We start from the raw sequence: 15515 nt of genomic DNA on the forward strand, positions 1-15515 counted from the left end.
ACAAATGGAGAAACTCTTCTTCAGAGGACATATATGTTCATATTCTGATGTGCTTTGGCTAAGCCTCAATGATCGAGGTGTGGCTCTGACGAGAAGCCAAGAACACTGCACGTCAGAGATGGGGCCAGCACATGCTGCTTGTCTTCGTTTTTTAATTCTAAATGAGACTGAATTTACAAAATAACTGGGACCGTGAACTCTTTAAGAAAGTGTTTGCTGTGGTTATAGTGCAAGCCAGCCAAAGGATCATCTTCCCATACGCTTCTTTTTAAAAGAAGAGGTGTCGCCCCCTGCTGGGGGACAAAGGCACTTCCTTGCTTAATTTTTCAGACACTCGGTGAACTTTACTTAGTAATTAATTAAATGTACAGCAGACTTTCCACACTTACCAGCTGTCCACTCTAAAAGTGTGGGAGTGTTAAAAACTGCAGTTCCTTGAATGGCCACTGGAGGCTGGCTCCAAATGTGACTCAGTCCTTATAGACTGCTGTGTTAAAATGTCAGATTTTACAGCAGAAATAAACACATTTAACTAGAATCTAAATTTAGAGTTTAATTACAAGAGGACTGTGCTTTTAGTTTTCTTAGATGCACTAGCAGATATGTCCATCAGTGTGCCATATCCATCCAGTATTTGGACGCAGGACGCAAACCAAGCTTACTGGGGTTTCATCTGGATATGGACACTCCTGGCTGCTAAAAACTTGGCAATGACCACAAATTATAACAGGACGTGGCAAAAAAGTCTACACTTCCAATTGCAATTGAGATCATAAAGTCATCAGCAGTGTGAAAAGCTGAGTAAGTTTCTCATATACTTTTAGCTAGCAAGTTAACTTCTTTTGCTCCCTGATGGCAGATTTAGGCAGTGACACTGTGTTTGTGTGTGAAGTGCATCTAAATTCAACAAATACTTCTGGTGTTTGGAATGAATAACTTTTTGTGTTTTAATGTTTTTGCAGGAATGGTTCAAACAAAGCAGTAAATTTTGCTCCCATGAACGCACCACAGCGGTGGTCAGTGTGACTGGACAGCTGTCTGAAGATGAGAAGACCGTCTGGGGGGCTGTTGCCATTGAGCAGCTATCGATCTCTGATAAGGGCTCCTCGCCAGCCATCCTTCCTTGCTCAGGAGCGTCTCCACCTTCTGGCAAAGCATCATGGGACGCAGCCTCTGTGAATGGAACCTCTTCCACTTCAAGAAAAACATCCTGCTCCAAAACATCCTCTAAGTCCGTGCCAGCAACGGCCTCTGCGGCAGCCTGGGCCTCGGGGGCCGTGTCTTCTGCCTTAGCACCTCCACCCACTGGCCCCGCCTCCAACACAGACCCCACCGGTCGCTCAGGCTCCTGCTGCCCCTCAGTGTCGTCTTCATCAGTACCACGGGCATCAGGAGGCTCTCCGTTCATTAGCAGCGGCGACAGGGGTACCGGAGTGATGTCATTGGCTCCAGATCTTTCTTCATCCTCGTCTGAATCGATATGCAGCATGGCGCTCAGCCTTGTGTGTGTCGGGAAACTAGAGCGCAGTTTAGGTGAGGCGGCACCCAGAGGTCGTTCACCAGGTCCTTTAGGGGCCTCAATAGCATCCAGACTCTCACTGAATGACCCTTGGAGCATTTCATGACCTGCAATGCTTTCAGTATCCCCAAATCTGCCCTCTGCTCCGATGAAAGGAAGCTCCTTTTCCAAACAGGCTGCGGTAGCGCCTTCCCCCATGCCCTGGGAGCCCTGGGAGCCCGTAGGAGAGGGGCCTGCTGAGACCAAGCCTGGAAGGTGATGAGGCAGGTCTTCATCATCAGAAGGAGTCCCTGGAGCTCCATTCAAGGATGAAACACCGATGATGGAGTCAGGAGAGGCACCTACAGCCGGGAGAACATGTTAGTGAAAACAAATTCCAAGAAAATGTGAAGTCATGAATATTTAACCACAGCTGAGAGGCAAACTTACCATCCGGTCCTGTCGAGGTGAGCTCAACTTTGAACTGCAGCTGTCCACTAACGTGCTCAGTGGGCAAGCGTCGACACAGAGAGAAACTGACCGGCTGGACTCTGCACAGTTAAAGAAGCAAAAAAAGAGAGACCTGTGTGTCTTTTACACTGCACACACAGATAAAGTACATATGAAGGTCTGTTTATGTGTGCGTGACTCTATGAGTGAGCTCCTACTCGCCTGTGTCTGCACATTTTCCACCTACCCGGGTATTTTTTCAATGAGCCGCTGCACAGGGATCGTAAGCTGGCCAAGGAAGCGCTTGATGATCGGCCGGCTCTTGGCAAACTTGTCCTTCACTTCAATGTAGAGGATGTCCGTCATCAGGGCCACGAATGTGTATTTCTGCAGAGAGGCAAAAGCATCGATGTGCAAAAAAAGAAAGAGGGAAACACATCATGAGTTTGATGCTAGAAGTATTTCAAAAAGACAGTCTTACTGGAGATTATGGGGTGCAAGCAGAAAACTCAAGGCACTTTATCTTTAGGTTAGCTAAAAGCCAAAAACAGACCAATATCAGTCTGTATTAAATACCAATCCTGGATGCCAGTCTATCAAAACCTGTGGCATGATATAGTCCCCTGTTTTAATATAAATGCATTTAATTAACAGTAGTGCAAAGTAGCATTCAAAAAGAGCTTGAAAAAGTTTAAACGACGTCACCTCTCCATGCCAGACGGGGTTGGTGGTGTTAGCGATGATAGCTGATCGGCGTTCCTGCCCGTGGTGGCTGAAGACGGGGAACACGCTCCTCTTCCCTGGGTGGATTGACATCTTCAGGTACGGATCAGGATTAAAAAACATCCCCTTCTTCAGGCCAGTAGCACGCAGGTCTGCAACAAAACAGATGACGAGAGAGACGAATATCAAAGCAAAGGATTGTTCTCGCTCCTTTGCTTGTGCACGGCTTGACCTGCAGATGCATCATGGCTAACAAAGGCGAGTGATTTGGGTAAGTGAGGTGGACATCCCATTCTTTTAAACTAATTAAACTGAACCTGATATCATCATTGGGAAACTGATAAAAACTTCAGAGTCTCTCTGGTGGGGAAAAAAACCCTTCAATACCAAGGCCTCTGTGTTTACTCGAGTTTACTCTAGTGTTTCCCAAAGGGACTGTAAGACACAGATGAAGATAAGATGGATCACTCCGTTAAAATCCAAGCATCTGTTCTGGGATTTATGGTGTGGCTCTTCCAGATTTGGAAATATTTGCAAAGAGGCATTTAGCAAAACTGCTAAACTCACCCGTCAAAGTGAAGCTGATCAGTTTACGAGGATGTTCGACTCCGACCTGCTCAGCCAGCCCTTCCACCTGAGATAGAAGAGACAACGTCACACTTTAGATGCTATAAAACACATGGAGCACATATTTTCCAAGGACCACAAACACACACACACGTCCTACTGAATTCACAGGAATTTAAATCATAACTGTGGACATGACTTTGAAGGTTGAGGGAATAAATTAGAACTGAACGCAGACAGCAGTGCATCAGCGAGGAGCCAAATCTCAGCATTTATGTGGGATTGATTACGGTCACAGACGACTCAATATTGAGTCATCAATCAACTGAAAAGTATGAAACATGCCATATAAACCACCGTGAGGCTCCATTATTGAGAATGATAAATAACAGGATTTCTTAAGGCAGACAGTGAGCCAATGAAGGCAGTTCATTGTTTGATAGCTCAACGTGCAGAAACGTGAAATAAATGGCTTCAAAATCAGTCCTGCATACTGAAATATCCAAAAACCACCCACATCTGCTATTTTCAGAAACTGGAGAAGGTCCACGACTCCTGAGTAAAGCTGATCTTCCTTTCAAAGGAGCACTTCCAGGCTTGCTGCTTGCTTTAGGTCATATCCTGGAAGTCCATTCTGACCGCTTCCATCTGAGCATCTGGGATTCTCTCCTGGTGTGTCACAACCATGAGTCTTCAACTCAGGTTTTATTTTAAAAACAGGAAGTGACAAAGAACCACGCCTGGTAAAGAAGGGTAGGTTTCCATTACTGCTGTCAAAAAACTCTCACAGACGATTTCCCACTGACTCAACTTTCATGTCTCCGACTCAGCAATCAAATGGTAGTTTGAGCTCCACAATGTCCAAGCGGAAACATGGTACATCCGGTCAGGAAGGCCGTGGGAACACCATTCAGAGCTGTTAGAGAGGAGTCCTGCTGCAAAATCCTCCTGTAAAGATCTCAACTTTGCGCAGCAGCTTTGTCAGAAATTCAAGAGTTCACGTTTAATACAGAGGACGAAATTCAGCACACATACGTACAAATACCAAGAACGGGAATCCCAGGAAAGCATCCACAAATAACAGAAACAGCTGGATGCAGTCCAGAGGTGTTAAAGGATATGAACTTGAAGGGGACATTAATGATATTTAAGTCTGGTTTGTTTTGTTGTTTTATGGTTGGAGCTATTACAATCACGATAATCATAACCAGCTATCCCCACCATATTCCAGACTTCACATGAATAAATCTCAGAGTGATTGATCAGTGCGATCCCTCCCTCACACACCAGGACTGCTGGGTTCTTCACAGTGATGCACGGGGTCGTGGCTCTCAGGGCTCCGCTCACTCCGTGGTAGTACTTGAAACAGATCTTTGTCTCAGCTGCAGAGGAAGCAGAAAAGAGTTACAGGCCTTTAAAAACATCACATGGAAAAATCTTTAAAGCTCAGCTGCACCTGGAGGTTCATTCTAAATGTTCTCCTTTGATTTGGAGGTAATTTTTACACTCAGCGAGGTCTAAATCATGACTGGCGACCATTTAGATCATTTTAAATATTTTATAGCAAGAACTGCAAGAAGTGCAGAGATACTTTTCAATAACCAACTTACGCTCCATAAAGTAGGGCCCGGGCTCGAGCCTCCACACGATCTGACCCTTCTGGGTGCCATTCACCCCTCTGTTCTTGCAGTCCCACACGTTGGATGGACTGGTTTCATCTGCAGGAGGGTAAATGTGTTAGTTCACTCTTGCTTTAGACACATCCAGCTCTTGCAGCATTTATTTTTAGACCAAAGAATGTGAGTTAAATCAAACAGCATGCTCTGCATTGTGCCGCTGCAGTGCAAAACTGTTCTGCCTTTCAGCGTGTTTAGTCTGCGGACTCTGTCTTCCAAAACACAAGTTTGCCTTTAATCAGTGAAATCCATTCCCAAAATAGCCTCCCTGTAACCTCCAAACAGAAGGACAAACTCCAAACTTCCTCTGAGTTAAAAACGGGGAGGGGGAATTCCGCTGTACGTAGCACTTTTGCGCACAGATTAATGAAGCACCAAACTCAGCTGACTGGTGGAAGTGTGTGTGTGAGCATGCCAGTGTGTCTGAAGGGGAGGCGAGGAGGGGAGGGCAGGTAGCTTATCATTGAATGTCTGCTTAGTCAAAGAAAGTGGTGTCTCCTCTGGGGTATAAGACCCCGGAGAAGGTAATGAAGTCCTGGTGGCCTTATGATCGATATGAAGTGACCTGACGCCCCACCAGGCACCGGCAGTTTGCACCGTCTCCTCCTCCCAGACAGTTTTCCCAACAAGGAAGGAAATGTCTGGAAAATGTAATCAGCTTATCCAGATGGGTTAAGTCTTAGAGGTCAACAGAAATTAAACTGATCGCCTGGTAAACAAGTTGAAACCATCACGAAGTCGAGTCCTTTATAGGAGTAATTTCACGCCGTCCAGAATTTACTGCCGTCTGTTGTGCGGCAGGTTTGTCTGACCTTTCCAAAACCAAAGGCGCCCATTGTTTTCTGAAGCTCATTATCCATCACTAACACAGTCCATCATGCTGATGAACAGCTCTCAGAGTTGGAGTTCTCCCTCAACGTCACTTTATAATTATCTGGAGTAAAGAGACAACGTTCATTATTTGCTTCAGTGAACAATGAAAAGGCAAATTTATGACCGTGGCAGAGATCCCCGTGTTTAATGTGGTCAGAATATTTTTCAAAAACTATGTTAGAAACAAAAATTTAACTTGAGTTGGAAACTGGGTTCACCATGACGCAGAAGAGACTCATGCATACATCTGACCCTGATTAATGTCCTCGCAGCCCCTCATTAGGAAATTTAATGCCTAAACCACGGGGTGCCAATTTGGAGTATTATATCTGTGCACCCAAATGAAGGTAACACTCTGGCTTATTATGAGTTGCCGTGCAGCAGGTTAACATTATCATTAGGCAGTAATTTCACACTAACTTTGCTCCAAAAGGGCATTTGACTGCTGTATCCTGAGCAAAATTTGGCTTATGAGGTAAAATATTCTGTATATTTGCACAGATTCTAGCTTGCTGTGTCTTAAAAGACGTGCAAGAGTAGGATACTTTTTAATGGTTACCTGTGTGTGCACCTGATGTGTGTGCTGGATCATGGTGCAATTTTGGATGTTTATACTTACAGCCTATTATTAGGCCCACACACATCAGCAACCAGCAACTTCAAGCTTCGCTTCTGTGCACTTTTTAATATTTGTGCTAAATACCTCAGCACCATTAGAAATACTCCATTTCCCATAAGCCCCATACCAGCCATGTGTGCACAGCCAATAAAAATAGCTTGAAAGAGGGGGTTAAGAAGCTGAGATCACAGCAGTGTGTAAACACGCATGGTGGACAGTACACCACACTTAGATTTTTCAGACATAAAAAAATAAGAATAAGAATCTGCTTTCAATCACAGAGCAGCAGAACTCTTTTGGATCTTTACTACGTGATCAAAACAGAGTGGACTGATCACCGGTGTGCTGGTTTCACACTCTGATTCCTGTATTAGCTTTCACCATCGTGGACAGATCTGCGTGAGCCCGATAGCCCTCTTCAGCACTCAGGTCGACGGATTTCCTCCCTGTCAGATTCCTGTCTCTAAGCAGGATTAGCGGACATTATTGGAGACCACCCGGCTCGTGCGTGCTTTGTGATGGTGTGTGTGTTATCGTACACCGAGGCAGAGCCGTGACACGTTGACTCAGCCTCCAGGCCTGGTGTAAAGTCTCAACAGCTAATGTTTCAGTATTGACTCGCTGCTGGAAGCTCCTGCACGAGACTCTGCACCAAGCTATCGACAGATTTCGATAACAAAACATCAGGATCAGCCGAAAAGCTTCGAGGACACGCAGGGTCAAGTCAGCTCTGAATGACGGCGAGCTGCCAAAGAGTTCAGCAAAACAGATTCAGGGGTAAAAATACACGTAAAAGTTAAAGTGACTGGGAAAAACAATCATTTAGCTGGCGCGTTTTTGTGCTGCTGATTCTGATAACATACGTGGGAAGTGGGAAGAAATTTGTGGAGGCCAATAAAGAAAACACATTTTCTTAACCATAAGTCAAAATTTTAGTTTATTGTCTCAAAATTTAGAGCTAGTTATTGACCTATCGAAACGTCCAGAGCAATCAAACTGTAGATTTGAGTGTTATAGTCTAATTTAGTTTCCTTTCAGTGGTATCTTAGTTTTTTATACTTTTGCCAAATTCTTAAATATAAAGACAACAATTTGAACAGCTAAACTAACTCTGGATTAGATTCTGAGTTTCTAGGCCCTGTATTTGCTAAATCCAGCATACCCTGAAAGCTGAGGACTCTTTCTGCAGAAAAACATCGGAGGCGAGTGGGGTCTGTAACAGCCAACCAATATGTGACACCCACGTTGATAGCCTTTACCTTTATGGACTGTCAGAGTTACAGAGTCACTAGCAATGGATTTGACATATATTGACATATAATGCCACCACCTCTTCTATCCACCCTTCCAGGTCTATATTGGGTATTAGCAGTACTTTTAACAATGGAAAGCAGAAAGCCAGGCGTGTTTTACTTTTAAAATCAAAGGGAGTAGATTGTATGATAAGCCATCGGGGCTGGCATCACCTAAAAACAGCTACAAAGATGAGCTCAGAAGAGCACAGTGGATAAACAGGTCTGCTACCCCTTGCGTTAACACCAGTGTTGAGCTTATTAATATGCAAAACCTAAGTTCAGTTTAGGCTGCAATGACAGTGCCCTGAGATGAAGTCGAACACTATCGAACCGCCAGCCTTCCAATCAGTGGACCTGCTCTACTGTCTGAGCACATACACCTCGCCTCTGCAAAGATATCAGCATTATAACAGCATCAACACTGATCTGAGAGATAAGCTGTCCCAGACGTGTGTCATTTTCAGGTCACCCCATATAAGACTGATTAAATCTGAGAAAAGCTCCCATCTGACCCCCTCAGAATCAGCTGATTGCTTTTCTACAGTAACTTTAGGATATTTAATGAAACCAAGCAAACTTCTGTGCTCAAGCTAAGTGTAATATTTTAGAGTTACAGAAATGTAATCTTTTTTTTTCTCTCCAGGATATGTCGTAAGTATAGGAGATAAGTCCACATGACATTTTCAATTTATGATCCATTTTACACACACAACAGAATTCACAATCTGAAGCCAAATCCGTTTTTTTCGCACATTTTTTATTTATAAGCAGTTCTGAGCATCAACATTTTGTGATCTAACATAGTTTGAATGAAATGCCCAAGTTTAATGTCTCTGATGAGCAGAAAAAATCACTGGTAGCCTGGATGATTGATTGGTTTTCTCATAATTTAGTGGAGAAAACTTTAAAAAGTGCATTTTGTGTAAATTTTCAAGGCTTGTATCGCTGTGTTGGGTAGGCGGCTTTATTAAACAGCTTTTTTACCTATGTTTAGATACCAGGATCATCGCCTTGCTGCATTTCCTTCTGAATCCAATAATTTTCTAATGTAGCCATATTGTAATGTTTCTTAATGTGCTGGGAGGCACTGACTTGAGATTTGACACAAATTAAAATTCCTTTACTTGCCATTGCATCATCTTACCGATGTGGTACAGCCCGATCCAGTCTGTAGCATCCACTTCCTCCTTTATGTCCCAGGATATGACGAGGTTCTGGCCACGGTTCAGCGTGTACTCCAGAGTGGACGCTGTCAACGAGGACCGGCTCTGGGATGTCACCAGGTCAGTGTCGCTGTTTGCCCGCGGAAGCCCAATGGGGCTGCTCACCACGGACACGGTATCTACAGCCGCCCCACCCCTCTCTGCCAGAGTCCGCAGGTTCTCCGGGCTGAGGGTGTGCCGAAGATGCGGGCTGCGCCTTCGTGGGGCCGACAGGTGTTCGCGGCCCCCAACGGACAGGTTGGGTGGATTGTGGGAACGGGTCCTGGGTGGCAGGACCGCTGTGGCGAGGGAAGGACGCATGTTGGCAACAAGTGAAAGCAGTTAATGAGTAGAGCCGAGAAGTAGAGGCAGAGATGAGCTTCTTATTGAGCCGGACGGTCACCAAAGCGATGACACATGTTTCTGATTTATCTGCCTCTTGTCTAGAAGTGATGTGTGGGTTCCTGATCCACAAAGCTGTGCATTTTCATCCGTTTTCGTCCCTTAATGAAGCCAAACAGTCGACTCTTTACTTAGTTCATGTTATCCAGTGGCATTAAGAACCTGAGGATGGAGAAAGAAAAGAAAGACAGACAAAACTCAGTGAGCTACAAAATTGCTCCGGCACAACAAAAGCAGTGATTGCACGGCGCGAACTGCAATCAACAAATGGCTGAACAAACATCCGTCACCGGAGCGGCTGTTTGCTGTCAAAGAAGCCGTCACAGACACAAGTAACCCGGCACCTTCCTCTTCCAACATCACCATTCCAACACTCATTTTAAGTTTTCTTTCATTAATTTAATGCACTATTTACTTCTTTGAATGATGAACGATGCGTACCGTGTGTTCGCTCTCTCTGCTAGAAACACTCAGCCCACATGAGGAGAAGAGCAGGCTGAAATGATCTCATTTGGAATGCATTATCTCTACGAGACTGCTGGAAAAGGAAATCTTTAAAACAGCACACACACACACACACACACACACACACACACACACACACACACACACACACACACACACACACACACACACGTGTCTACAACAAGGTTTCAGTCAGTGTAGGCTGCCTCAGTAAAAGAAAGGAGAGGGGCGACAAGCAGCTGTATCTGCCTCCCAGGAAGCTCTTCAATCAGTAGATGCCAGTTTGGGAAGTGTCTTGGGAGTGCTGTCAGAGTCTCAACCACAGCCATTTTGTTTTTAAAGAAAGGATGCCATGTGACTTCAGAGTCTAGCCAGGGGGAGGCTGGTTTCAGTTAGACTGAGGAGCATTAGCGGTAAATGTGTGTGTGTTTCTTTTCTTAAGGGTAGAAAAGGTTTGGTAATATTTAGCTAACGCATGCCTGGTGCAGTCACTGGAAAATAATGTGGGCTGCAGTCTCAGCTAAGCTTGATATCTGTGGTATTTGAAGTATGCCTCGAGAACCGAGCCGCTGGTAACATTTTAAAACTGTCAGCTCGTCTGCAGACCTCAAAGTGGGTTGTCAGACTAATGGTATTAAAAAAAACAAAACAAGAATCACTAGATGGTCTGAGCTTCATTTTATCTTATGATAAGTCACTGCAGCCTGCTAGGGTTACAGGTAGGACGTCTCTTATTTGTGACACTCAAACAAAAACTATGTCTATGAGATTTAATTTGAAAGGTAACACCTTTTGGCTTAAAATCAAAACCTAACTCCAGCTGCAGAAAGGATGCGGGTGACCTGGTGGAGGTCAAAGAAATGAAACCGAGTCTCCAGAAGTAACTTAATCTGCCAACCAGGTCTACAACTCACTGCTTGCTCTTTAATCTGGACCAAAAAATAAAAATGACTGTAAAGAACTATGGAGAAAAATAAATAAATAAACGACTTAGTAAATAATTATGCCATTAAATGCACCCCAAAATTTAAATAAATGTAGGCTATTACATTAAAAAAAATTGATGGATAGATACATTGACATTTCAGTTCTTTACCTTTGCAGTCTTAACTTCCACCCAAATGTACATGCATATTATTGGATAATCACCACGCTTTTATTCTGAAAGTTTGGTTAATGACTAATAATAACTAGCTAATAAATAGCTTGCAACGGTCCTATCTAACATTTTCCCTACTGGTTAGTTCGCTGACCAGGCTGCCCCTATGGTGGCCCATGCAGCTGCTTGCCCGGCTCCATCGTCTTAAAGGATCACTCTAACCTGAACCTCACCTAAGTTACCTGCTGGAGTTCAGCACAATGAAGCTGGGAACTCATCTGAGTTACGTATTTGTCACAAAGTTCATGGCATAAATTAAAGTACAAACAGCACTATCTAATTCTATGTTGGTCTTATTTCACAGTGCACATAGATGCATTCACACATATGTATGAGTAACACCCCTCACCTGAAAGACAAATCATATCTGTAGTAAAAACTAGAGTATTAGATGGGCGGATCGATCCAAATATCTGCTCTCCCCTATATAAAGCTCCTGATATAGGCTAAAAGTTTTGGTATCAGCGTATGTTTTCTGGTTTTTCATTTGGCACTGTGAAATCAGCTTTGCTCCATGTCACTATGTCAGCGATTTAAAATGACTTTTAATAAAACAGTTTATCTTTAAGGACTTGGATAGTCATTTTGTTTTAGTGTATTGAGAATCACGTAATTCTACTTGTATTTTGGTATTGTGATATTCCTAAATATTATGTAATTGTTTGTTATACTGTTTAGTTAACTATGAAGTCAACAGTAATAGTAAAGTTATTTGATTTTTGTATTTATGGATTTTTAAAAAAAAAAGTTTATTTGTAATCTTGGCAGTTTTGGTCCTCCATATAGGAGCACAGAAAAAGGGTGTTTGAGTTTTTTTTACCATCCCAATTATGTTGAAATATTCCTTAAACATTGATTTTAGTGTGTTTTTCCCAGCCATACGCTCTCTCCTTTCCTTCGTCTACTTCCATCTTTCTTTGTTGACTAAAAGAATCAAATTGAAAGTGACACTGAGTCTTCACAGTGGGTATAAACCTCACACAGCTGCTATTATAAATGCTTCCTCTTATCAGTAATACCATCTTCCTTTCTGTCTTTCACTACATTCTCATTAGTGTTTCATTTCCACTCAAAGACCATGAGGTAAGCTGAAACTCTTGACCATGCAAAGCAGGAAATCAATCTGAAGGTGATTCATGCGTGTCTCTGAAATATCCCGGGCCTGATGCTGAAATAAGATCTGTTGCATTTGTCATGAGGAAAGCCTGGACGTCCCTGACTCAACGAGATTACCGAGCCCAGACCTCATACAGGGATTTATGGCAGAATAAAACCTTCATCACAGATGCAGGAATACGTAAATCCAGATCACGTGCTCACATGGCCAAAGTCATATAGCACAAGCAGAGGAGAGAGGTAACATTCATAAGCAAGCAGAGGCATCTTCAGTTAAAAAATAAATAGATATGAAGCTGTTTGGTGGTTATGTAAGCGCTCCTGTGGTCCAATCGGCCCCCTCCTGCAGTTCTTGCCAGGCATTGTCTAACCCCGATGTGTAGCGGGAGACGCCGTGGCTGCTCACTAAAATAGAGAGGATGAGGAGTGCGTGCAGCAGCTCCAAACAGCACAGAACAAACCATGACCTCAGGAGACAGCATTAAGTAATCTGGACCCATTCCAGTGCTTTTTTTCTTTGAAAAGACTCCTGCTTCCCATTATAATCCCGAAGCCCGGCCCTGCACAGTTTGACCTGGATTAGCGATTGATTCTCAGGAAGGTGAATATAGATAAAGCCTTGCATGAGAACCCCAAAATCAAACAGCTTTTCTCAGGGATGATAAATGTCTCAAATGCCGTCATTTGAGCGCTGCTCTGTTATTAGGCACTGAATACTTTGTACAGTGCACCGCTGTGCGCTGAATACTAACAGCAGACACATCTGCAGCAGAGGAGGTGATGGAGTGTGCCAGACTCTGCTGGATAGTTGTTTTCTCGCATCCTGTCAAAAAGAGTTTCTTCAGAGAACGCTCCCAAAACCAGATGGCAGGTTTAGGTATTCAGGTATCGCTGTTGTGCCGTTCTTCATGGCAGGTCGTTTTCAGTGTTGTTTGTGAAGCTGGAAAACTCCAGCGTCCCAAGTGACAGGCATGACTGACAGGCACCATGGAAGCATTATGGCTGTACATCTCCCTTTGCACAGCTCACAGTTCTCTTAACACAAGGCACATGCACCGCGCTACTGCACGCACACCATGAGTTTTCCCCTGGTTAAACAATTAATGAATTTGATCGAGTTTAGTTTAGTTAGATTCTGGATTTACTTTTCTTCTTCTCCAAAGCCTCATGTATCTTATTGTCACAACCACAGTTCAAAAACATACCAGTGAGCCATTTCATTATACTTTCTTTGCCTTTCTTTCATTTAATACTAAAAAGCATGCTTCTGCTGTCAAGACATATCTCCTCACTAACAGTTAAAAGCCTATAAAACTGAGCAAAATGGCAGTTTCCAACATGAATCGAGACTCTGACACCTTAAAAACAAAAACCACAAATGTCAGTGTTAGTTTTTTTTTTTTTTAAATAAAAGCTTTTTTTAATGTCAGGCTGAACATTTTAGTCACTGCCATCTTGCTTTTTAAAAAAAAGTGATATGCACCTGCCAATCATAAGTTAGGTCCCACCTTAAAGTATACCCTCAAATATTGTCTGTTTTACTTTAAATGGGATCGTATTTTACTGAAAAAACATCATGTTGTTTTAAATAAGACTTAAAACTAGTGACTGAGACCATAAACTCATTAGCAAGACATTTATAGAGCTCATTAAAGAAAGTGAGAAGGAGGCTCATTTTCTCATAGACTCCCATACAATCTGCCTGCTTTCTGGAACCAGAGGAGTCGCCCCCTGCTGGCCATTAGAAATAATGCAGTATAGGGGACTAGAAAAAAAAAGTGGGCACATCTTTTTTCTTCTCCTTTTCCAGAATTCTGAGAAAAAAGTCAGAATTCTGAGATTAAAGTCAGAATTCTAAGATTCTGCACATACCTGCTATAAAACATGCTCTCATATAATTAAACTACATTCTAACAGGCATTCAGAAGCAAACCTCCAGAATAGATTAGCCAGTCATAAAAAATATGGGGTTCTACTCGTCAAGTCTGTGACCTATTAAATTGTACAAAACCTTCTTACATAGTTAAAGTTGTAAAAGAGTCTATTGTAACCCCATTTTTGATCTTTTTCTGAGTTTAAAAAGGAGCTTTGGTTCAAACAGCAAGTAACAGAACAACTTCAAAAAGTGACACTACAGTAAGGGGTAAAGCTGGGGTTGAGCTCTATCTCTACCAAGATTTGCTGTTGCTTTAAATTCTGTTGTTTCACATTATCTCACGTAAGTTACACTGTCCTGCTGCAAATACCCTGCAACAAATGTGTATTAATCCTTCGCTGCAAATACTCCCAAGCAAACGCACCTCTACTCAGTGGGATTAACATTTTCTGAAATCGACAGTGACCATCTGTTACTGAGCAAATTACTAAACCTTTACTTGGCAGTAAGAAAGACACAGATGGATTTAAGGCCAATTCGTGGTCCCACCACATCTGCATTAACCTCTGGGCCTGAAGAATAAAGCTGCCGTTGAAGTGCAGTTCCTCTCATGGCCACTCGAGGCTGCTTAAACATGTTTAAATCCTTGTACAAAAACCAAAAAGTTTTGTTCTCTATAGGAAATGTACCCGTGGATAGATGCTCTGCAGGATCAAAAATGAAGTCCTCCAGAGATCTGCACATTCAACTGTACTTGACTTACTTCTTCATGTTGTGCAGCTAAACCAACTATTTTCTTTCCCCCTCTAAAATGAATACAGTGATTTAAAAACACTTTTTTGGATAAACTGTGGACAACCACCCACTGATTCGTGAAGTCCTGCTGTGAAGCCTCGAGCTGAGCATTTTTATAGTATTTGTGAACGCTAATGGAGATCATAAATTACAAAATGAACATCACGCTGCTTTCAATAAGACTTGGAACTGAAAACTGAGACCATAAAACCATCAGAACATCATAAATTTTTGTTTTCGCAAACACAGGAGTCGCCCCCTGCTGACTTCACTTTTCAGACCTGGAAGTGTGTGCATCTTTTATATACAGTCTATGCACAGCTGTTGCTTCATTCTATAAATAAAACTGACAACTGACAATCAGAAATGAAAACCTTTGCTGCTGCTTTTCTGGTGTTTTCATGTGTGCAGGTATCTGAGTGTCTATTTACTTGACACACAAGTGCAAGCAAGGCTTTTCTTTGGCTTGGACTTGAGGACACACACACGGAGCTCAAATAGGCACCCGTAAGGAGCTCTGACCCAACATCATCTGTCGACCAATCATTTTCTCGTAGACAGATGCACCCGTTACACCTGCAGCTCCTCGTGCACATCACTTCGGGTTTTGTGATGGTCAAGTTTCACCAGTTTCATGATCTTCGGTGGTGAAAACAATTAACAGTGGAAAATATTCAGGTCATCAAACATTAAAACGAATCAATAATGAAAATAATCGCTGAATTCACCGCCTGCGTTTCACCATCTGGATACGTGCCGTGAGCTGTAGGTGCCATGATGTCAGTAAAGGGATTTCTCC

General features: G+C 43.0%; 1 protein-coding gene across 6 annotated transcripts in view; it reads right to left on the reverse strand.

Annotated features, from left to right (window-relative positions):
• Positions 1 to 15515, reverse strand: part of hecw2a (HECT, C2 and WW domain containing E3 ubiquitin protein ligase 2a) — a 42650-nt gene that overhangs the window by 22869 nt on the left and 4266 nt on the right. For 4 of the 6 annotated variants that reach the window (XM_005939807.3, XM_014339224.2, XM_014339223.2 and 1 more), the window contains exons 2-9: positions 8846 to 9467; positions 4849 to 4956; positions 4526 to 4620; positions 3239 to 3305; positions 2654 to 2823; positions 2196 to 2335; positions 1949 to 2049; positions 1007 to 1860 (exon numbers count right to left, since the gene is read on the reverse strand). In XM_005939807.3, the coding sequence (XP_005939869.1) occupies positions 1007 to 1860; positions 1949 to 2049; positions 2196 to 2335; positions 2654 to 2823; positions 3239 to 3305; positions 4526 to 4620; positions 4849 to 4956; positions 8846 to 9224 (1914 nt within the window). In that variant the 5' untranslated portion in view covers positions 9225 to 9467. The other 2 variants (XM_005939806.3, XM_042218561.1) reach the window with 2 other exon arrangements.

This window comes from Haplochromis burtoni, unplaced genomic scaffold, assembly GCF_018398535.1.
Source record: "Haplochromis burtoni strain Fernald_Lab_line unplaced genomic scaffold, NCSU_Asbu1 Contig_20, whole genome shotgun sequence".
NCBI lineage: Eukaryota > Metazoa > Chordata > Actinopteri > Cichliformes > Cichlidae > Haplochromis > Haplochromis burtoni.